Here is a 23405-nt window from a genome sequence, read left to right as displayed (position 1 = left end):
AAATAAAGCCTTCCTCAGCTACTCAAACCCACACTAATCTCTTTCTTTTAAGTCTTGAGTTTCTTTGTTTTGAGGTCTTTCATCAGAAACCCTTTAATTGTAGAAAATAAGCTTTATACAAGTCTCTCTCCCACAACGCCAAGAACCTTGCTAGGTCCAGAATACGTGTTCAATAACTACCAGCTGAATTCAAAAACCAGCAATTTTAGCTGAGATCAGAATTAATGTTATTAAACTGTGGAAAGAAGAGACTGAGAGTCTGTTTTTTAGCCCCTGCTCCATGCCAGGCATTGTACTCTGTACTTCACATGTGATATACATTTAATCCTCACAACCACCCTCCGAGGAAGACACTGTTATTATCCCCTACTTCAAAGATGAGGAAACTAAGCCTCAGAGAGAGTAAGAAACTTGCCAAGGTCACATAGTGAGTGGGAGAGCCAGGAACAAGACGTAGGTTTCCTTGACTGCGAACCCCAGCTCTTTCCGCCACCGCACTCTGCCTCAACAGAGAGGAGCACAGTCCCCTCCCTTCACTTCCTGCCCTTACCTTGTGTGTGTCCTCATGGACTTCTTTATTGAAACGCTTCATCAGTCTCCGAAGAGCGGTCTCAAACTCCATTTGTATTTTTTCACTGTAATGCATATTGAAAATCCAAGAATGAACTGGGAAACTGAAACCTGACTTCATTCCCCCAATTTCTTTTACTTCTTAATTGCATGTGATTTACTCTCCTTGTTTTCCTGCACAAGACTGTACTACTCAAGTAAATTTTTAAAAAGCTACCTATTTCCTGATTCTTCTCACCTTTCTCACCTACAAATCGTAGCTTAGGACAGTCTCTACCTAGACTGACCTCCTCTCAACCTGCACCAAATCATGCCTCATGAACATGAGTCAAAGTTCTCTTCCTCCAGGAAGTCTTCTCTGACTGCCTGACCTTCCAACTACCAATTCCAGCCTTAGCAACCACCACTGCCTTTACATTCAATTAATGTACACTCATTTGTATTTTACTGTTCTGATGTAAAATCTCTTTCATGTATGTGTCCCATGCATTTTTAAGATGCTTCTTAAGCCCTGACCGGTTTGGCTCAGTGGTTGGAGTGTCAGCCCGGAGACCAAAGGATACTGGGTTTGATTCCCTGGCAGGGGCATGTACCTCGATTGCGAGTCTGCTCCCCACCCCTGGTTGGGGTGGGTGCGGGAGGCAGCCAATCAATGTGTCTCTCTCAGTGTTTCTCTTTCTCTCTCTCCCCCTCCTTCCTTCCTTCCACTCTTGTCTGAAAACGAATGGAAAAAATATCCTCAGGTGAGGATTAAAAAACACACACAAAACGATGCTTCTTGAATGACTTTTATTATCTTCCTTAGGCACGGCAAATAATGTGCCCATCATAGAGAGGAACTCATGAACCAGTCAACTACCAGGTGTTGAGCTCCATATTTCCAAGCCACCAGAAGCCACAGAGGTACTGGGTATATTGGGATGAAATGGGGGCTCCCTACCATGGTGGGGCACTGATTAAGACCTGCAGAGTTATGTGGTGGGAAAAGCATAACTTGCAAGTCAGCCTGACAAGGATTTAGATCTTGGCTCATCCACTTACTGGCTGAGTGACTCCTGAAATGATATTTAACCTCTCTGAGCCTCTGACTCCTCATTCATATACTGTTCTAGACATTAAGTAAGATAATGGACAACCTTGGCATACAGAAGTTGGTCAATATATAGGAGTATTCTCTCCCCATTTCCTGCCCCAGCCAGGATTCAAAAGTTTCTCACTCAAGTCTTAAAGTTGAGCCCAGGGTTCTTTCACCCAAGGCTCCTGACCACTTTGATACTCAGCCCTGGTCTCCTATGTATTTCTCAGAAGTTTTCATTAGTTGCCAATGGCATGTGATAGGAATGTAGAAGCAAGTGCCTAATCTTACCTTCTTTCTCTTGCTTTCGCCTGCTCCGGTGTTTCAATCTCTATCTCCACTGGCTTCATAGGCAGAACAGATTGAGAGAAGGTTGCATTTTCTGCCGCATCACCTGGCACGAGCTCACTAAGTTCTATCAACAGTAATTTTAAAAAACCAATTAACAGCAATTATAATAATAGCCACTCTACTGAACAAAATCAAGGTTTTGCTGGGAAGGAGGAAGTGAGGAATGGATGTGAGATGGAGAACTCACAGAGATAACTACTCCTTCCATGCTTTGAATACCTAAAAAACCAACAACAAACAAAACAATAAAACGCCAGCACTGCGCTGTTTTACATTTATTTGTCTCATTTAACCCACACAGAAACCCACAGAAGTAGTCCTGGTAGAAGAAGAAAAGGAAACTAAGGCTAAAAGATATTGACTTGAATTAGACAGAGACCCTTGCTATCAAGGAGCTGATGCTCATGTGTGTTTTAGTAGATACTTATTCTTTTTTAAAAAAGCCAAATTAGAACAATTTTCTATCTTTTTATTACTACATAATACACAGCGCAATTTGCTTTGTATGTAGTGATGATTTCAGTGTTTTTCAGTCTTAGTTGTAAACTTGTAATGACAAGAAACGCATCTGTTTCATCTCTTTATCCCCTAGTGAATACTAGCTGAAATAAACTGAGTTTTTTGAACTGGATCTAACTGTTAACTTCGTTGGCAAAGGGCTCTGTTAAAGGAGCTTTAGGCCTGGAAGCAATAACACCTGCTCAGCAATGAAAACATCTAATGCCAAGATTTTGGTTTCTATTTACCAGTCCCCACTAAAATGAACCAGGGCTTCTTGGAGAAAAAAAAAGTTTATTCCAGGTCTGGAAAGTATAAAGTGAGCCTGAAACAATTTGTACCAGAAAGCATAAATGTTCTAAAAAACTAATGGGGTCATGCCAAAAAGACATGGGAGGGTAGCTAGCTTAAAGGGGCTTCCACCAGCCAAATTTGGGACAATCTGAAGCTCAAGTATAATGATGATAACTGGTAATATATGTAATTAAAAAAAATCTCTAAGTTCATAGTGATACTCAGAGTAAATTACTAAATAATTACAATTCCTGAAAGGGAGGTAAGATTAGGCACTTGCTAAATATATACAATTCCTTCACAGATCAGTCAACTAATAAATGTACATAAAATGATAGAATCAGATTATTACCATTGTGCAATCCTCAATATAATAATTTTTGATCCAGTCAATATCATTACTACATGCTAAAACCATTAAGTAAAAAATTATTGCCCTAACTGGTTTGGCTCAGTGGCTAGAGCATCGGCGTGGACTGAAAGGTCCCAGGTTCGATTCCAGTCAAGGGCATGTACCTTCGTTGCGGGCACATCCCCAGTAGGAGGTGTGCAGGAGGCAGCTGATGGATGTTTCTCTCTCATCGATGTTTCTAACTCTCTATCCCTCATCTTTCCTCTCTGTAAAAAATCAATAAAAATACATTAAAAAAAGGTAAAAAATTACTGGGGAACAAGATATTCACGCAGAATCAGAGTACAACCCCAGAAAGTTAATTACAAAGGGAAAATGCACCTTTACATTGGCACAATCGGGCAGTACCAACTTACACGATCAACTTTGGCATCACTAGAAGGACAACCTGACAGTAGATGTCTCTTAATGCATTAAAAAGCATCACCTATGAAGTATTCTTGGGTAAAAAATAGTTTCATCTAAATTCAATCAAGTCTTTGAACTTAATTTACAACTTATAAGAAATACCTGGGAGCCCTAGCCGGTTTGGCTCAATGGATAGAGCGTAGGCCCGTGGACTGAAGGGTCCTGGGTTCAAGTCCGTCAAGGGCACGTATCTCGGTTGCAGGCCCCATCCCCGGCCCTGGTCCAGTTGCAACCAACCTATGTGTCTTTCACTTTGATGTTTCTCTCTCTCTATCTCTCCCTCTCCCTTCCACTCTCTCTAAAAAAATCAATGATGAGGATTAACCAAAAAAAGGGGAAAGAAATACATGGGATACTGAAACAACTGTAACAACATCATGAGATGTTAGATTATTTATCAGACAGAACCAGAACCTGAAACATTCTATAAAACAAGAGGCCAGGGCACTAAAAAAAAGCTGTGCTATGAAAAACAAAACAACAACAACAACAACAACAACAACAAAAACGGTGGGTGGGGGGTACTGTTCTAGAATAAAAGAGACTAGATAGACAACCAATAGAAGGCTTACACCTTGAATAGATCCTGGATTAGAAAAAAAGGGGGGAAAACAGCTATAAAGGGTATTTGTTTTTTAATTAAAAAAAAACAAAATCCACCAGAGGATATTCTTCCCATTGATCTTGAGAGAATGGAAGGAGGCAGGGAGGGTGAAACTCCACTGACAGCAAAGGAAGAGAATACTGATGTCCCCCAAAAATGTATATACACTCTAACAGCTGATAGCTATTACATTTTGAAAATGAAATATATTTTAATAAACACTGCCTTCATAATTATTCGAAGTGTGTATACATTTTTTTGGGACACCCTGTACACAACCTGCTCTAGTAATCTGGTGTTGAATTTTTCATATCAAAAGCAAGTTCCTATTGCAACCTTATCGTTAGTCTTACTAGTTTCAAAAGAAAACAACAGGATTGCAAATAAGTGACATGACTCTAAACAGAATCAAACAGAAAAACAGGACCAGACAGTTCTGAAAACAAAGAAAGATGCTTTACCTTCTACCTCTTCCCAATCATCTTCACTTTCCTCCTCATCGTCGTCTCCTTCATGGCTGTCTTTGTCCACAGCAGACTCTCTCTTTGGATAGTGTGCCCTCTTGCAGGCACTTGTAAAGTCTCTGGGTAAAGGCCACAGGAAGGAAGATGAAGAAGGTGCAAACATCCCAGTATTACATTTAAACTAAACGGAATTTTAAGGACACCTTCTATTTATTGAAAATTGGTTGCAATAATTTAAAGTTCATTTGTGAGCTCTGAGCCTCATTTTCTCCATCAGCTTGAGTCTCAAGTTCTCATCAAGATGTGCTCTGATCATTAGTCTAATACTAGATTGTGCTATCAAACAGAAAGAATACTATAAACCTACAGCCTAGAGCTGTGTGAAGGAAAACAGCAATGTCAGGAAATGGCACAGAAAAAACTAGAAGAAACCACAATAATAATGTGAGTGCTAGAAGTAAAAGCTGTGACATCTGTGTACATACAGTTGGGCACCAGAAAGAAAAGGGAATTCACATTAGCTGATCCTATGATGGCCCAACTCAGAAGATTCCCAACTCCTGCCCCTCCCCACCTTTTAAGAAATATGATGTGCCCTGGCCAGTATGGCTCAATGTTTAGAGCGCCAGCCTGCACACCGAAGGGTCGGGAGTTCGATTCCCGGTCAAGTGCACATACTTGGGTTGCAGGTTCAAACCCAGCCTTAGTCGGGGTGCGTGAGGGAGGCAACCAATTGATGTGTCTCTCTCATGTCGATGTTTCTCTTTCTCCCTCTCCCTCCCTTTCACTCTCTCTAAAAATCAATGGAAAAAAATATCCTTGTGGGAGGATTAACAACAAAAACAAAACCAAAAAAGAAATATGATGTAAGGAGATTAAAGTTGAAGTCTAACTTCACTATAAGTGGGAATGTGACTATACACAGGTATGTCATAAATACCAACATAAACCTGGATACCTAGCTAGTTAAATAGATAGCTACATATCAATTTAAGACGAAATGGTTGCTAATGTGTAATACAGATCTTCCTCAACTTATGATGGGGTTACTTCCCAATAAACCCAACCTAAGTTGAAAAGATCTTAAGTCTGTAGATGGCTTCTGATCTGCATCTTCAAGGTGGAAGAAAACATTTTAGGTAGAAGGAGAATATGAGCACAACTCAGAGATAGCAAAGTATGAGCATGTGCCATGTGCAGTCCAGCTGGGCAGGAGTCGAGTGTGCTTGAGGAGAGTAGTACGAGAGAAAGCTGGAATGGCAGGTAAATACTTTTTAATACTTTTTATATGTAGTATCTTTGTATAGTACAAAGAACCCAGGATCAGGAGTCAAAAGACTTAAGTCTTATCCTGGTTTTTGCCATTATCTAGCTGTGTAACCAAGAATAAATCACTTTCTGCAAGCTATCATTGTTCTCACCTGAAACGTTTGGGAGGTAAGTATATAATCGCTAAGATTCTTTCTAGCTCTTACTAGTAGTCTGAGCTCTATCTAGAAGAGTTTAAAGATCCAGTCTTCCCCATGGATCCTAGTGACAAGCAAAAAGAGCAGGTTTTATTAATCACATTTCTCTGACAGGAGTAATCAAGACCTCTCACCTGAAATCTTCCCCATCACTGAAGACTTCATCCTTTTTAACCTTGAGGTTTTCAGATTTAACAGCCACCTTGGCCACCTTCTTTTTTGCTGGACCATCTGGTGAGCCCCCAGGATCATGGCAACCCCTCTTCCTCTTTCCTTGTGAGACTTTTGAGAGCAGACTCTTCTTTGAGGGTTTCTCATCTTCAAAGACATCTAGATGCCCACATGCAACAGGTAAGGGACAATAGAAAGGTGGATGCAGTGTGGTTTCAGGGTCATGAAAACTCCTCTTCTGTAACCTCCTTCCAAACCACATCTCTACCACCAGCTCATCATGCCATTTAGTCAACAAGCAGCTTTCAGCCTCTTCCCACCTTCAGTCCAGTCTACACTCTGTGCTCACAGTAAAAACCATTTCCTTTATTAGCATTTTATTCAACTCTTCCTAAGACATTGGAGAGGCCATCATATCTAACATTCAAAGCTTAAGTTTCTGCTTAAATCCAGTAAGAAAAATCCATTGATTAACCCCTTGCTTATTTACTACCTGCCAAGATGATTGATTTTAGAAATAATCCACTTCTACTATGTGAAATATTTTGAGTTCATAAACACAATCAAGTTTTGCCACAACCTTATTTCTATGTATTTCCGCCATCTTTCAAAATCAAACTCTGCTCAAAACTCAGACTTTATGAAATCTTTCCAATCTAATCCAAATGGCACTTGGTATACTAACCATCTCAGCAAGCTTAGGGTTAGAATAAGATAATAATAATTATCTTTACTTTCTTAAGATAATTATATTTTTGGTGAAGGGCAATATAAAAATGCATAAGCTGTTGGTTTTAGTTAAATTAGGGTATCTAAAACTATGGTTTATTAACATAGAAATATATCAATATGTTAACTTGTAATAATAAAGAATTAATGAATAACTTGGCAAAAGAGGATTTTTTTTTATTTTGCAAATCTATTCATGAAAATAATCTTGAATCTAAAATAAATCATTTTTCTGCCTTTGCATGACTCTGCTTGAACTAATTTTGGAAAACAAAAATACTCTAGCCTGTAGTGAGATTCCAAAGGAGCTGCAATATTAACCTAAAATATCAAATGAATTCATTCCTTTCATTTATGGTTTATCCTGATGACTCTCTTGGGGTATTTATATCCCTCAAAAATATACTTTGGCATGGGAAGAAGACTCCCTTTTGATCTAAAGTCATAACTTCATTTTAATAAATTTCACATTATAGGGGCATTTAAAAATATATATATTTTTATTGATTTCAGAGAGGAAGAGGGAGAGATAGAAACATCCACAATGAGAGAGAATCATGGATCGGCTGCCTCCTGCAAGTCCCCCACTGGGGATCGAGCCCACAACCTGGGCATATGCCCTTACCAGAATTGAACCTGGGTGGGACCTTTCAGTTTGCAGGCTGATGCTCTATCCACTGAGCCAAACCAGCTAGGGCTAGGGGTATTTGTTTTAATGCTTGATAAAAATCAATGGTTTAGTTCGGTTTCTTTCAAATGTTTTATAGAAGGAATTTATGTATTCCCTTGGTTTAAACATTTCAATGGAAACAAAATATTTCAAAATTAGTTATTTAGAATATAGAAACAGATTTCTTATTCCAAGGCCAGAGGCTGATTAAAGGTTTATAACTTGTCAGTTTGAGTAGGGTGCCCTTAAAATCAGGATTTCCGTATCTTACAATGGTCTTTAGCCCTCTATCAATAAGCAAAGATGCAAAATAGTTCATTTTCACTGATCTAAAAATGCAGGTGGGAGGATACTTCAGAGGTACCATTTCTTTCTCACCAAATTTATTTGGTTGGTTAAAAGGCACAGCTGTATACTTTTGTGCTTTGAAGAGAGAAGTAGAAGAGTTAAAAAAGATGAAAAGGAAACAAAAAACTGAATTTTAAAAATGTTCATGGTATTATTACTTATAATATAAAAAAATTTAAAAATCCAAATGTCCAACCATGAGATGATCATTAATTCCAGTATAGTAACACAATAAAATATAATTCAGTTATCTTTTAAGACAAAGGAAAATGATCTAGGATAAAATGTTAAGCATGCAAAGTTGTTTTTACAGTATGGCTTCTACTATAGAAGACAACACAGACTAAAAGGAAATATACCATTATTTATTGGTGGTTATTTCTGCATGGTAGAAATACAGGTGATTTTTTCTTTATTCTTTGCTGTGTTTTCTTGGTCCTAGAGAATCTAGAGGCTATTTTCCAGGACTTTCCATGATCTAGGGCTATCTAATATGGATAACCAGCCTCCTTGAGTTCAATATCAAATGAATTCAAAATAGTTGTTTAGAAAGAAATCTTGATCGCTCATGTACACCACACAGTTGGTACACAGTGGTTATTTCAGCAGGGCAGGAATTACCACTGTGGTTTGCTTGGCCATCTATTGAGATTTAACAAGAACACCTGCTTAATCCACCAGCGGCATCTCAGATCACTTAGAATAAAATACAAACTCCCTAACTTGGTCTCTAAACGAAGGGCTCTGCCCACCTCTCTCACCTCAATTCCCCTCTCTCACTGTTCCAGCTAACTGGCCAAGCTCATTCCCCCTGAGACTTGAAACGTTCTCTCTGCCTGGATCTCTTTCCTCCCAGAACTACCTATGAATGGCTCCTTCAGGACATTCAGTTAACTGGCTCAAAATGTCCCCTCCTCACAGAAACCTTCCCTGACCAGTGATTCTGACTTAGCTGCTTCTTCCCCAGCCTCATGCCAGTTTTAAGACAGTAAGCTGTTTTACTTTCTTCATAGCTCTTACCACCATGTGAATTTATTTTTTTAATATATATTTTTAAATTTATTTTTCGAGAGAGAGAAACATCGAAGTGAGAGAATCAATCAGTTGCCTCCTGCACACCCCCTACCTGGGATTGAGGGATTGAGCCCCCAACCCAGACATGTGCCCTAACAGGAAATTGAACCAGCAACCTATGGTGCATGGGAAGATGCCCAACCAACTGAGCCACACTGGCTAGGGCTTATTTTTAACTTTTTATTGTCTGTCCTACCTACCCCTACCCAAAGATGATAAGAATCTTGAGAGTAAGAACTTTGCCTGTCTTGTTCATTACTATAATTTCATTGCATGCACCGAGGTGCTGTTAAAACCTACACTATTGTACTATTAGAAACACCAGGCACCACATTAGCATCACCTGCAGCCCAAACCACACTTGTTCCTCTACCCAACCACAGAAAAGATTCTAGCTCTTCAGATCCTGAAAGCTGCTTTGAAAACTTACTGCTAGCTCCTCTGGCTAACAGTCTGAGTTAAGCTCGAGTGCATCCTAACCTACATTTAGACTGAACTGATATGAGCTAGCCCAATGATTGGCAAACTGCGGCATGTGGCTCGCGAGCTGTGGTTTGCCGCTCTGTTGACGAATGAGTTTGCCGACCACTGAGCTAGCCCAACTGACTACCTAACATGGACCATGCCAGGGACTTTATATGCTATCTTACTGAAAAATCACAACCACCCTGCAAGGCAGTATTATGTTTCACAGACCAGGTTCAAAAAGGCTAAATTATTTGCCCAAAATAATTTACCCAAGTGCATATAACAACTGAGTGATGGAGCTATACCAAGCTGGTGCCAGGGGAAGTGTTAGCTGGAAGAAACGCTTGCCACATATTCAGAATACGTTCCCTCTGGCTAGAATACCAACCCCCTCTCAAGCCTCTTGCTAAAATATTACCCATCCTTAAAAGCACAGATCAGACAACTCCTTCAGAGAGCATTTCCCAGTATCTTCAGTCAAACTTGATTATTCCTTCGGAAGCCACAAAGCCCTACATCTACTTCCATGATATCACACTTTGCCTTGGATATTTTTTGTAAATGTCAACACTACTATACTCTAAGCTCCTCCAAGAAATCTTGATCTCCCATGTCACTTAGCTCGTGTACACCATGCAGTTGGTACTCAGGAAATATTCAAATGTTATTTGAATAAGTAGTAAATGAATGAAATGGAACTCATAGCAAATCACCTTTTAAGTTTAGAAACTGTTAGCATTTGACTACTTCCCAATAGATGGAGAACTTGACAATATATAAAGAATCACAGAATTGTTGAATTTTCTGTCATAGGAGCCCCTGCTGGTTACCTAGTCTAATCTATTACCCAGTTTTTTCAGGAGTCCTTCTACAGCAGGGGTGGGGAATATCCAGCCTGCGAAATCATTTGGTCTGGCCCTGCCAAGGCATTAGGGGTGAGTTAATTAAATGTCTGACCAAGACATATAAAGTCCCTGGCAAGCTAATTTTTAAGTTAATTCTGTATGGCCCTCGAATGATGTTATAAACATCCAATGGCCCTTGGCAGAAAAAAGGTTCTCTACCCCTGCTCTACAGCATGCATCTTGCGATTATTAAAAATATTTATTGAATGCCCTGGTAGCTGAGTTGGTTGGAGCATCATCCTGATAAGCCAAGGTTGCAGGTTTGATTCCCCAGTCAGGGCATATACAAGAATAAACCAATGAATGCATAAATAAGTGGGACAACTAATCAATGTTTTTCAAATCGATGTTTCTCTCTCTCTCTCCCCCTTCCTCTCTCTAAAATCAATTAAAAAACTAAAAATATGTATTTATTGAGCACTTAGTTTATGCAGGGAGAGGCAAAAGAGGATACAGAAAAAAATTAAATGCTTTAATGAAGCTTAAATGTTAGTAAGATGGGCAATCAAAAAGGAAGCAAATAAATTAACAAGATCATTACAGATTGTGACAGAGGCTGTGAGGGCCTCTGTGACAGGGAGTACCTGGTAAAGGCCACTTTAGGGCATTCAAGAGTATCTGAGACCGGAAGGAGTAGAACAATCAGTCATGGCAAGAGCCATGGAACAACATTCTAGGCAGAAGGAACATCAAAGACAAAGGTTCAGGGTAAGAAATAACATGGCATGTTTGAAACACAAAGGAGGCCCGTAAGGAGAGTATCTGTCCAAGAAAAGAGGGGCAGGAGACAACAGGTAGGTTAACAACAGCCAAATCATGTAAGGTCTTGTAAGCCACGATGAGGAATTTTGAATTTTACGCCAAGAGCAATGGAAAGACACAGGGAGTTTGAAGTACATCATGTTATGATATGATTTTTTTTTTTTTTTAAAGATCACTTGGGCTCCCGGGTGAACTATTGCGGGGAGGGGGCGGGGGGAAGGTCAGTAGGGAGACCAGTAAAGCGGCAACTGCAGTCGTTCAACTGAAAAGTGATGGCTTGGGCAGGGTCTGTGGCCATGAGAATAAAGAGAAGTGGAGAGGACTGAGATATAGCTCTGAGATTGAACTGACAGGACTTGCTGATGGATTGGATGTTTGCGCTTAAGGAAAAGGAGATGTTTGCTGTAACTAGTGGGTGAAGGTATCACTTATTGCGGTGGGAAAAAGTGGAGAAGAGACAAGCTGAAAGAAGAAAACCAGGAGTTTTGCTTTGCCCACGACAAACATTTGATATCATCGTGAAGTCAGGTTGGATCCGAATCTTGTACTCTGGAGTGAGATTCAGCTCACGATATTATACTGGAAGTCAGCACACTACAGCGCTCTATGTCCTGGGCCACCGTCTTCTGGGGCACAAAATAACTGCAATGCCTTTTCCCTATTTAGCCCTTTGCATCTACCAGGAGGATGGACTTTATCCTGTGTAGACAAAACAGGGAGCAAAAAAGAGGCTGCGTGCGGGAGCTCGTGGTGAGGCTGAGTTTCAGGGGAACCGCTCAGGGCGCATCACTCCTCGCGTGAAGACAAAGGCAGAGCGACGTCGGGGAGGACCCAGGCAGCAGCACAACTACTTGCCCGGGTAACGTCGCTCCGTGGCGCAGAAGGGCGCGGAGCAGCCTCCGCCCCCCACCTCCAAGGGGCCGGCCTCCCCGCTCCCGCACCCGGGCCAGCTTCCGGATCTTCTTCAGCATCTCCCCCTAAGTCCAGCTTGGCCTCGCTCTCACCTGCCTCCTTCTCCTTGCCCTTGGCTTTCTGGACGCGTGGTTCGCGTCCCCGAGGGTCCCTGCCAGCGGTCCGCTTCCGAGCCATCTTGCTCGGGCAAGACTCGCTTCGCGAGTGACGCACCACGCCGCGGAAAGCAGCTCGAGCTCGGGCTACGCCCCCAGGCGGGAAGAGGCATGGCCACGCCCCTGCCTTTTATAGCCCTAGCGCACGCTTCAAGATGAAACTCCGCCCCAAAGACCAGTGCACACTGCGGAAAGCAAGAAAGGGCAAAACAGATTTCTCTTTACTTCCGGTGCCTTGCGTCCTCGCGTTTCCGGAGACTGGACGGGCTAGAGAGATATCGCGAGAGGCGGGAAAGGGCGCAGGGTTTGAAACATGGCGGACGACGTGGACCAGGTGAGTGTCTGCTGAGGAGCTCGCTGCACAGCAGCTTCCCTGTTTGTCTTTGTGTACCAGGGCTGCTTTCTCCAAGGCAACCGACCATGCCGACTCTCTCCGGGTCTCACGGGCTCAGGCCCTGAAGGCTTTTCTTTGAGAACTCCGCCGGAAAACTTATTACTGCGCTCGCTCGCCATTTCCTTTCTCTGAGTCTCACTTTTATCTATAGAAGGGGATAATTATCCTTGCCTGCCTCACGGAGCTGTCCAGATTCTTATGGAAAGCGTGACAGTAAAGTTAAGGAATTTTATCATTACTGAGCGCACCAATTATTACTCATTCAACAAATGCTTAGGGAACATCAACTCTGTATGGTTAGACACCGTTCAAAACACCAGGGACACCAGCATTGACATACGTGATCACTGGTCCCACTTGGAGTTTGTATTGTGGGGGAGGACAGATAAAAAGTAAACATAGACATGTGGGATCTATAGGAACTGTGATGTGGTAAGAAGGAAACAAGCCAGGAGCGGTATGCAGAACTGATAGTCCTACAGGCTTTGTCACCTGCTCTTCCTTTTTCCCAAAATAATTTTGCTCAGGTATCAATGTGGATCAGGCCACAACTTATATCGACATCTCACTTCTCATCAGAGAGGACTTTTTGCCCACCTACATAAAAGAGCACTCTTCCAGTCTCTTTATCTACTTCATAGCATGTTATTTATTCATATTAGTATAAGCTTTGTTTAATGTATCTCCTGCCCCTCCCCCCAAAAATGGATTTCTTAAGAGCAGGAGTTTTGTTTTGTTCACTATTCTGTCTTCCCGGTTTAGAACAGCACTGGAAACATTTAACACATTGATTGAATGAAATGGGAGGCCTCTTTGAAAAGGAAATATTTAAAGCTACAGAATGAAAAGGGTAGACTGCAGGCATCCCAGACTGAGGCTAAAGTAGGCTTCTGTCATGTGTATATTCTTATCTATATCTATATATATAAAAGCCTAATATGCTAAGTGTCCGACTGATCTGTCGAGGGGTTGGTCAACTGCTCCACCAGTTGCTGTGACACACACTGACCACCAGAGGGTGGATGCTCCGACTGGTAGGTTAGCTTGCTGCTGGGGATCAGCCGATGGGGACTGAGCGAGATGGGGCTGGGCGAGAAGGACTGGAGCCCTTCCACAGTCCCTTCCTGGCTGGCCGGCCCCCATTGGCCCCAATCGGGACGGGTGAGACAGCCCCGATTGCCATCCAGGCTGAGGGACCCCACCTGTGCATGAATTCATGCACCAGGCCTCCAGTAGTGTTATAATTATTTATATGCCTTTCTTGACTAGAATGAGCTTCTACAGGGCAGGGACTGACTTCTGTATCATTATAATCTAGTTGGTTAGATGGTTCTAAACAAACACCTGTTGAACTAGGGATGGGGACCAGTTGAGCTCAGGATATTTTTTCTCCCCTCATCTAGCCTTTTCAGACTGTAGAGCCTGTAATGTTCAGTCACCTTCCAGTGGCCTCATGTACTCACCGAAGAAGCTCTCCTTGAATAATTTTATCAACTCTTCTTCAGCCATCCCTTTCACATGGATGATCCCAAGTCATCATGGCCCTGATCTCTGAGACCTTTTCCAATGGTTCTTTAATAGAAACAATGACAACCATTTATAAGTACTTTCTGTTTGCCAGCTACAATGTTAAATACTTTAGCTAAATTAAAAAATATAGATTTTTATTGATTTCAGAGAGGAAAGGAGAGGAGAAAGAGATAGAAACATCAATGAGAGAGAATCATTGGTTGACTGCCTCCTGCACATCCCCCACTGGGGATCGAGCCCACAAGCTGGGCATGTGCCCTGACCTGGAATCGAACTGTGACTTCCTGGTTCATAGGTCAGTGCTCAACGAATGAGCCACGCTGGCTGGGCCATTAGCTCAATTTTTTAAAATGTGTTTTTATAGATTTTAGAGATCGAGGGAGGGAGGTGGGGAGAGAAAGAGAGAGAGAAACATCAATGTGAGAAACATCGATCAGTTGCACACACCAGGAATTGAACCTGCAACCTGGGCATGTACCTGATGGAATCAAACTGGTGACCTTTCAGTGCATGGGATGATGCTCAACCAATTGTGCTATACTAGCTAGGGCTGTACATTAGTTAATTAAATCCTCATAAGAGTCATGATGGGAAGATTGTGGCTTCCTTATTTTATAGACCAGGAAATAGAATTAGAGATGGTATAATCCCCCCCCCCCCAATTTTTATTTATTGACTTGAGAGAGGGAGAGAGACAGAGACAGACATTTCACTTACTTTTACATTCATTTGTTGTTTCTTGTAGTGCCCAGACCCAAGGTTGAACCTGCAACCTTGGTGTATTGGGATAACACTCTAACCAACTGAGCACCTGGCCAGGGCTGAGATGGCATAATTTTTTTTTAAAATATATTTTATTGATATTTTACAGAGAGGAAGGGAGAGGGATAGAGAGCTAGAAACATTGATGAGAAAGAAACATCGATCAGCTGCCTCCTGCACACCTCCCACTGGGGATGTGCCCGCAACCAAGGTACATGCCCTTGACCAGAATTGAACCCGGGACCCTTCAGTCCGCAGGCTGACGCTCTATCCACTGAGCCAAACCGGTTTTGGCTGAGATGGCATAATTTTTAATCTCAATTCATAAGTATCAAAGTCAGGAGTTGAACCCACACTGTTTGATTCCAAAGCCAGTGCTTTCAGCCAGTGTTCTATACTATTTGCTGAATGTATTACTCTTATTGGCCATTTGGCACCCAAAAGTCAGCCTGCCCTATATGAACTTAGTCTTTTCTCAAACCATCTCTGCTTAGCATTCTGACTAGTGTATAGTAGTCATTAAGTGAATGCTTTTCAAATTACTGTACTAAATGATATTTGAGATAAGGCTAATGTCCCTGATAGTGACTCCTTATACCCTGAAATTGGGTCAGACAATTTGTGCTGTGAAGGAACAGAGTACAGTCGTGATTATATTGCTAACGCCTTCCTGTGTATGTATGTTTCAGACCTCATTTGTATAGCACTTACTTTGTGTCAGGTACTGTTCTAAGCCTTCATATATGTCATGTAATCCTTGGTATTAGGTAGGCACTATTGTTATCCACATTTTACAAATTATGAGACTGAAACATAGAGGAGTTATTTGCCCACATCACACAGCATGGCATTGATTTGAGTGCTGCATTCTCTCTAGTAATTGTTATTACTGAGCCTGCTTCTTTTATCAGCAACAAACTACCAACACTGTAGAAGAGCCCCTGGATCTTATCAGGCTCAGCCTGGATGAGCGAATTTATGTGAAAATGAGAAATGACAGAGAGCTTCGAGGTAGATTACATGTAAGTAATCATATTTTCTTGTCATCCCTCGCTACCCTAACCCCTTGAAATGTAAAAACTGTCCACTGTAGAGGAGCCTTTTGAATATAGAGGAGAGCAAGGTGGAAGGCCTCATAAGTCAAATACAACTGTATTTTATTCATATTTTTAACATTTTTTTTCTCTTAACAGAAGTGATGTGTTTATTAAAGAACATGTTCATTTCTTTCATTTTGTCCCTTTTGTATACTTGCAAATAACATTTTTCCATTCTTATTTAAATGTTCTTTAAATTACTGACATATACATAAATTTGTGTTTTCTTGTGAAAAAAATTAAAACAACACAAATACTTAGAGTAAAAGGTGAAATCCCATTTCTTCTATTGGTAACCACTATTAAAAATTAAAAATTGAGTCTATAGATTTTTTCATGTATATCCTATATAGTAAAAGGCTAATATGCAAATCAACTGAATGGCTGAATGACCAGTCGCTATGATGTGCACTGACCACCAGGGGCAGACGCTCAACACAGGAGCTGTCCCTTGGTGGTCAGTGTGCTCCCACAGGAGCGGGCCTCAGCTGGTAGTTGGATATCCCCTGAGGGCTCCCGGACTGCGAGAGAGCTCAGGCCGGGCTGAGGGACTCTTCCTGCCCCCTCCCCCCCGAGTGCACAGATTTCATGCACTGGGCCTCTAGTATTTATATATATATATGTCCATATGCATATATTTGCACTACATACACACACACACATACACACACACACCCCATTCCTAAAAAAATAAATGAGATCTTGCTACATAAACTTTTGAGTGCCTTTCTATTTCACTTAATCTTTTTGGAAATCATTGATCATGAGTACATATAAATCCTTTATTTTTTTTGTTTTGTTTTTTTGTTTCTGTCAACCCTCAACCGAGGATATTTTTTCCATTGATTTTTTTTTTAGGGAGAATGGAAGGGAAGGAGGGAGGGAGGGGGAAGAGAGAAACATGGATGTGAGAGAGACACATGGATCGGTTGCCTCCCGAGCACACCCTGACCAGGCTGGGAACACATCTGCAATCCAGGTACGTGCCCTTGACCGGGAATCAAACCCTCTACCCTTTGGTACGCCAGCTGACATGCTAACCATTGAGCAACACCAACCAAGGCTAGCAAGATTATTTTTTATTTGCATACTAGAGGCCTGGTGCACAAATTCGTGCACGGCTAGTTGGGCTGGGCTGGCCCCGCGCCCTGGTCAAACTCCGGTTGAACTCCGGTCAAGGGGACAATTTGATTATTACCATTTAATTATATAGGATGATAGAAGTTGGTGGTATAAGAATTATATGTGTTACTTGTATTGAGCCATTTGCATATTGTAAGCCCTGTTCATTGTTTCTTAATTTATTAAATTTCTTTGTCCCTCACCCTCCCACTTCAGGCTTATGATCAACATTTAAATATGATATTGGGAGATGTGGAAGAAACTGTGACTACTATAGAAATTGATGAAGAAACATATGAAGAGATATATAAAGTAAGTCACACAGTTCTATTCATTGTTTTTAAAATGCCAATTATTCTTAACATTCAACAGCTTAACACTTGTTTATAGCAAGTCTATCATGTTTTGACTCCTACTCATGGGCTCAGTAGAGTATAGCAATTAAAATCAAAGTCTTTGGGGTCAAATACTGGTTTGGCCACTTCATACTGGGGTGCGTTGGGGAAGGGAATTAACTTTGCAGGCTTAATTTCCTCATTGGTAAGCAGGAATACTATGATTCAATGCAATATGACAATGTAAGAAGCCTGTGTGCACTATTATGTGACAGTAATACTGGATAATGCTTTTTTTGTTTGATATGGACTTGATCTATCAATACTTAAACTTGTAAATTTCAAAAACATTTATTAACTCATTAAAAATAATAAGCTTATTATGTTAATATAAGTAACATTTTTATGACTATTTTCTAAAATACTGCTTAGTGAGAAGTATCTTTGTTTCACATTTTTGCAAATGTCTTTTATTGTGTGGCTTAATGACATCTAGCTTCTCACAACTTTTTTCTGCATTTAATGTGTTGTGATATATTATAATTGAAAAAAATTTGACCTCTCACAGATAGATAGTAGGAAAAGGGAGGGGGTATTTTTTGTGGTTATTTGCCTTTGATGCTATACCCAAACTCAAGAATGCTGGTTTCCTAAATGTTAGTTGCAATGTGGAATCTGAAACCATGTTCATGAACTTTTCATACTCTTGTTATATGTAACTTAATTGGTCTACCTTGCACTTGGAGTGAATCTTTTATACATGCATGATTTTATAACATCAAGCACTGGTAATTTGGAAAATATTAGTTCACTGAGTTATGCAGATCTTCCAAATGTTGGCACATTTCATTCTTCAAATATAAAAAAAGAAAATCCCATTTGTTGTTACGTATTTTAAGTATTGGGAAGCCAGTCTCTAGCCCTCTTAGAGCATAGTGGTTTAAATCTGGTTCCAAACCTTGACTCCCTTGCTTACCAGCTATATAGTTGTACCAAATTATCCATCTGTCTGTGTCTAAGTTTCTTTGTAAAGTGGGGATAGTAATAGGACTCAGTTAATACAGCTGTTGAGGATTCACTGAGAGGTTACTTGAAGAGCCTTCAGATTAGCAATAGGTACATAGTAAGTGTTCAAATGTTAGCCTTTGTTGGTAGTTTTGCTTTATCATGGCTTTTTTCTTCTCTTCAACCATTCCGACTCTGGTGCTAGTTTTCTTTATTTCTCTCTCTGAACTTGGGCTTTATTTTTTTAAATCTGCATTATTTCCCCTCAGACATGTCATTAGTAACTATTGTATGTTATCAGCCATCTACACTAATAAAAGAGAAACATGCAAATTGACCATCACTCTGCTACACCCACCAGCCAATCAGGAGTGAGTATGCAAATTAACCCAACAAAGATGGCGGCGGCCATGGAGCTGGAGCGAGTAGGAGGTTTGTGTTGCCCCCGGCGACGGAGGAAGCCAAGCTTCCCACCGCCCTGGCCGCAACTGAAGGAGGGGCTGGGAGTCTGGGTCGCTGGGGGGCATGGCCAGCCTGAAAACAGCCCTCAGCCCCTTACCCAGGCTGGCCACACCCCCATGGGGTGAGGGTCCCCATTGTGGGGGGCTTGGCCAGCCTGCAAACAGCCATCAACCCCTCACTCAGGCTGCCCGGGCACCCCAGTGGGGACCCCCACCCTGAAGGGGGTGTGGCCAGTCTGAAAATGGCCCTCAGCCCCTCACCCAGGCTGGCCACGCCCCCCAAGCGGAGACCCTCACCCCATGGGGGTGTGGCCAGCCTGCAAACCACCACAGGCCCCTCGCCCAGGCCCCCCCATGCCCCAAGGGAACCCCCATCCTGATTTGGGACACCCTTCAGGGCAAACCAGCCGGCCCCCACCCATGCACCAGGCCTCTATCTACTAATAAAAGAGTAATATGCTAATTAGACTGGGAAACCTTCCAGACGTTCTTTTGGACAAAGCCATGGTGGCGGGGCCGAGGTAGAGGCGGTTAGAGGCCAAGAGGGGAGGGCAGTTGTGGGTGATCAGGCCAGGATGGGACAGCAGTTGTGGGTGATCAGGCTGGTTGGGGGGGCCCTGTTGGGGGTGATCAGGCTGGCGGGGGGGCAGTTGGGGGTGAGCAGACCAGCAGGGGGGCCAGTTGGGGGTGATCAGGACAGTTGGGGTGAGCAGGCCAGTGGGGAGGGAAGGTGGGGGCGAGCAGACCAGCAGGGGGGGCAGTTGGGGGCGAGCAGGCCGGCTGGGGGGACAGTTGGGGGTGAGCACACTGGCACGGGGGGCAGTTGGGGGTGATCAGGCCGGCAGGCAGAGTGGTTAGGGGCAGGCAGGCAGGCAGGCAGGTGAGCAGTTAGGAGCCAGCAGTCCCAGATTGCGAGAGGGATGTCTGACTGCCGGCTTAGGCCCGATCCCTGTAAATCGGCAGTAGGACATCCTTTGAGGGGTCCCAGATTGGAGAGGGTGCAGGCTGGGCTGAGGGTCATCCCGCACTGCTCCCCCCCACCCCCCCGTGCACAAATTTCGTGCACTGGGCCACTAGTGAGTCTATAACAGTAATCAATACAGCATAAAAGCTTGGGCTCTTATTAGATCTAGGTTGAAATCCTGGCTGCTGCTGCTGATGATGATGATGATTGACTTTGGGAAAATTATAGAAACTTTCTAGTCCTCTGGGACCCCCTCAGTTTTTGTTTTCCTTTAAACAATAGTTTATTGATTTGATAGATAGGAAGGAAGGTGAGAAACATCCATTGACTGCCTCCTGCACGCCCCCTACTGGGGATTGAGTCTGCAACTTGCAACCTGGACATTGTGTCCTATTTGAGAATCAAACTGGCAACCTTTTGGTGCATGGGACAAGCCCAACCAGCTGAGCCACCCCGGCCAGGGTGGGAACCCCCTCTGTAAAATGCCAATATCTGTGTTTGCCTCTCAGGATTATAATAGGATACACTGAATTTGGTGCATGGAAAGCTGGTGGCATGTTGTAGTAGGATTATACATAATCATAATTATACATAATTATGATTATATGTAAATCCATCTTCAGTTTCCTTCCTGTTCTGAGTTTCACTCTTATTTCCAACATTCTTATTGAAAAATTTTCCACTTTGGATGTTATCTTAAATCTAGTACATCTAAAACTAAACTCTTGGTGTTTTTCAACTTCAAAAATTCCCTATTTCTGTATATGATTTTTCTGTTATTTAGACCAAAAATCTGGTTACTTCCAGTCAGTTTTGTGGTCCAGTATCCCTAGTCAGTGTTTTTTCCTAGACATAACTTGTAGATGCCTTTATTTACTTCCTCACCTCTATTCCTGTCCCTCAAATTAACGTTCACTACCTTGAGGCCACTTGCTAAAGTGAGTTTGGGTGGGAAGCAATACCCTTAATCTGATCTTTATCTAGGGCTGAGTTTTTTGGTTGTTTTCTTTTTTTCCTTTAATATATGTTTATTGATCTCAGAGAGGAAGGGAAAGGGAGAGAGATATAGAAACATCAATGATGAGAGAGAATTATTGATTGGCTGCTTCCTGCACGCTCCACACTGGGGATCAAGCCTGCAACCAGGGCATGTGCCCTGACTGGGAATCAAATCACGACCTCCTGGTTCATAGGTCGACACTCAACCACTGAGCCACATTAGCTGGGCTGTAATTTTGCTACTGTTATGAATCGTAATGTAAATATTTGTGTTTTCCTATGGTCTTAGGCTCTACAGCAGCGGTTCTCAACCTGTGGGTCGCGAACCGCTAGCAGGGTCGCCTAAGGCCATTGGAAAACACAGATATTTACATTACGATTCATTAACAGTAATTCATTCGTAGCAAAATTACAGTTATGAAGTAGCAACGAAAATAATTTTATGGTTGGGGGTCACCACAACATGAGGAACTGTATTAAAGGGTCGCGGCATTAGGAAGGTTGAGAACCACTGCCGCAACCTATAGGTTTGGGAGGTCCTTGGGCCACTTTCCAAGTCATTGCAGGCAGTCTTACCATGTGTTTCCCAAGGCATAAGAATATTTCAGACATTCCATATCTGTTTCATTACTGCCTAAGGTTTGACACCTAGGCAGACAAACACCCCAAGGTATCTATTTCATATGTTTGAGTGTGGTAACAACATGTAATGCACAATAGAATTTTATTTCTCCCCTCATAACCATCCTGAGTGAAGTTTTAGGTCAGTACAGTAGCTTTCTTCCAGATGCTCAGTCAGGGGTCCAGGCTTCCTTTATCTTAGGGTTCTGCCATCCCATGGATTCTCCAGCAGTGGGAGGAAGACCATAGAAGGAAATTTATGGGAGGTTTATGGATCACTCAATCACTTCTATTTACTTCTCATTGGTTAAAACTCAATCTCATGGCTATATCTGGTTGCAAGGGAGTATGAGAAATATAGCTGTGTGCCAGCAGTGTGCCTGAATGTAGCTGAATGGATACATTCAGAAGAGGGGAATGGATATTGGTGAATAGTGCCGTCTCTGCCCCAGTTATTGATATTCAGGAAAAGTAAACAGTAAACAGATAGTTTTTCTTTTGTACTACAAAGGTAAGTAATCAGGTTTTTTAATCAATTTGTTTGTGTTATAATGAATCTGTGTTTGTTTTTTGTTTTCAAATTTCTCTCGTGAGAAACAACAAATAAACAATACTACTACATATTTGTGTAAATGTGATCTGTTTTGTTTTGTTTTTTTTCTTCTTCCAGTCAACAAAACGGAATATTCCAATGCTTTTTGTCCGGGGAGATGGTGTTGTCCTAGTTGCCCCTCCATTGAGAGTTGGTTGAAACAAAGAATATATCCTGTGTGGAAATTAGGAGACTTTATATGATTGCGTCTTTAAAGGTAGAAGATATTCAAAAGAGAAACCTGCGTAAATTTTGATATTAATAAATGACCAAGGATTCTTCTGCTCCTGAAATGAGTTTATTTGCACATAACTCACAAATTCTTAAGCTAAATGGCATTTTTATTTTTCTCCAACCCTTCCAATAAATGTGATCACTAAAATGCAGTCCTCTTTTTTAGGCGTTAATTTGCTCCATTGTTTTTTCCAGAAAATTTCTGATTTTTTTAATTTAAATTAAATTTGATGTTTTCTTTTTTTTTTAATGCAGTCTCCTGTCTTTTGAATTCTTTAAAGTAAGCACATGTCTTATATTCACTGTATTGGTACACATCTATGTTTGAGGTGCCAGGCTGAGTACTATCAATATGCTTCTTTCCCTCCAGTCTTCTGAGAAGGCAGTTGTTTAAATCAATAATTGCAGGACAGTGAGATTAGTGCTGATAGAATAATGCATATATAGGATCCATAAGACACAGAGAAGAATTCCCAAATCAGAAGGGGGTGGGTGTGGGGGAGGTGATGTGTCACTAAATGTTAACATTACAGTGAAGGATGAGCATGTTACTTCTATCTGGCCTGATTTATTTCTAAGGTTAAGTGTCAGTGGTTATATGCCTCTGTGGTTCAGCTTGATCATATCTACCAATGCTACACATATTTTATGACTCAAACCATTTTCCATTCTTGGATCACAGGCGATTGATGAGAGGGCTAAAACAACCTCAGTGGCACAATAAAACAAAGAGGCTAAAAAAGCAAACCTATTTTTATTTCTAGCTCCAGTCAGTTAGCACTTACGCTCAAAAGATAGAGGAAAGTTAATGTATGTGTAACAATTTCGAAAACTTTATTAAGACATCTAGTTAATGCATCCAACTCACATATTTATCTTTTTGTGTGTGTGAGAACATTGACATCTTTAAGTAAGCTGTACCATTTTGAAATAAAAGAAAATTTCATATGTGG

The 23405-nt window shown here is 41.7% G+C and overlaps 2 protein-coding genes across 4 annotated transcripts in view; one reads left to right on the top strand and one right to left on the bottom strand.

Annotated features, from left to right (window-relative positions):
* The window catches only part of XPC (XPC complex subunit, DNA damage recognition and repair factor), a 27700-nt gene extending 15266 nt beyond the window's left edge, over positions 1–12434 (bottom strand). For all 3 annotated transcript variants that reach the window (XR_013960820.1, XM_080672373.1, XM_080672374.1), the window contains exons 1-5: positions 12274–12434; positions 6277–6472; positions 4674–4795; positions 1937–2060; positions 551–635 (exon numbers count right to left, since the gene is read on the bottom strand). Coding sequence is in view for 2 of the 3 variants with exons in the window: in XM_080672373.1 (XP_080528499.1) it covers positions 551–635; positions 1937–2060; positions 4674–4795; positions 6277–6472; positions 12274–12358 (612 nt within the window). In the remaining variant the exon portion in view is untranslated. The remainder of the gene's footprint in view (positions 1–550; positions 636–1936; positions 2061–4673; positions 4796–6276; positions 6473–12273) is intronic.
* LSM3 (LSM3 homolog, U6 small nuclear RNA and mRNA degradation associated) lies at positions 12423–23405 on the top strand. Its single transcript, XM_080672375.1, has 4 exons — positions 12423–12670; positions 15934–16044; positions 17458–17553; positions 22297–23405. The coding sequence occupies exons 1-4, from the start codon at positions 12650–12652 to the stop codon at positions 22375–22377; spliced, it is 309 nt and encodes a 102-aa protein (XP_080528501.1). The 5' UTR covers positions 12423–12649; the 3' UTR covers positions 22378–23405.

This window comes from Plecotus auritus (assembly GCF_963455305.1).
Source record: "Plecotus auritus genome assembly, chromosome: 6".
Classification (NCBI taxonomy): Eukaryota; Metazoa; Chordata; class Mammalia; order Chiroptera; family Vespertilionidae; genus Plecotus; species Plecotus auritus.
This window is presented reverse-complemented; position numbering and strand designations above follow the sequence as displayed.

What these genes read in the sequence shown, in the direction of transcription:
- LSM3 (XM_080672375.1), top strand. Translation starts at nt 12,650, where the DNA reads ATGGCGGACGACGTGGACCAG. An exon ending in AGCTTCGAGGTAGATTACAT is followed by an intron (nt 16,045 to 17,457) that starts GTAAGTAATCAT and finishes CTCCCACTTCAG; the next exon opens with GCTTATGATCAACATTTAAA. An exon ending in CATATGAAGAGATATATAAA is followed by an intron (nt 17,554 to 22,296) that starts GTAAGTCACACA and finishes TTCTTCTTCCAG; the next exon opens with TCAACAAAACGGAATATTCC.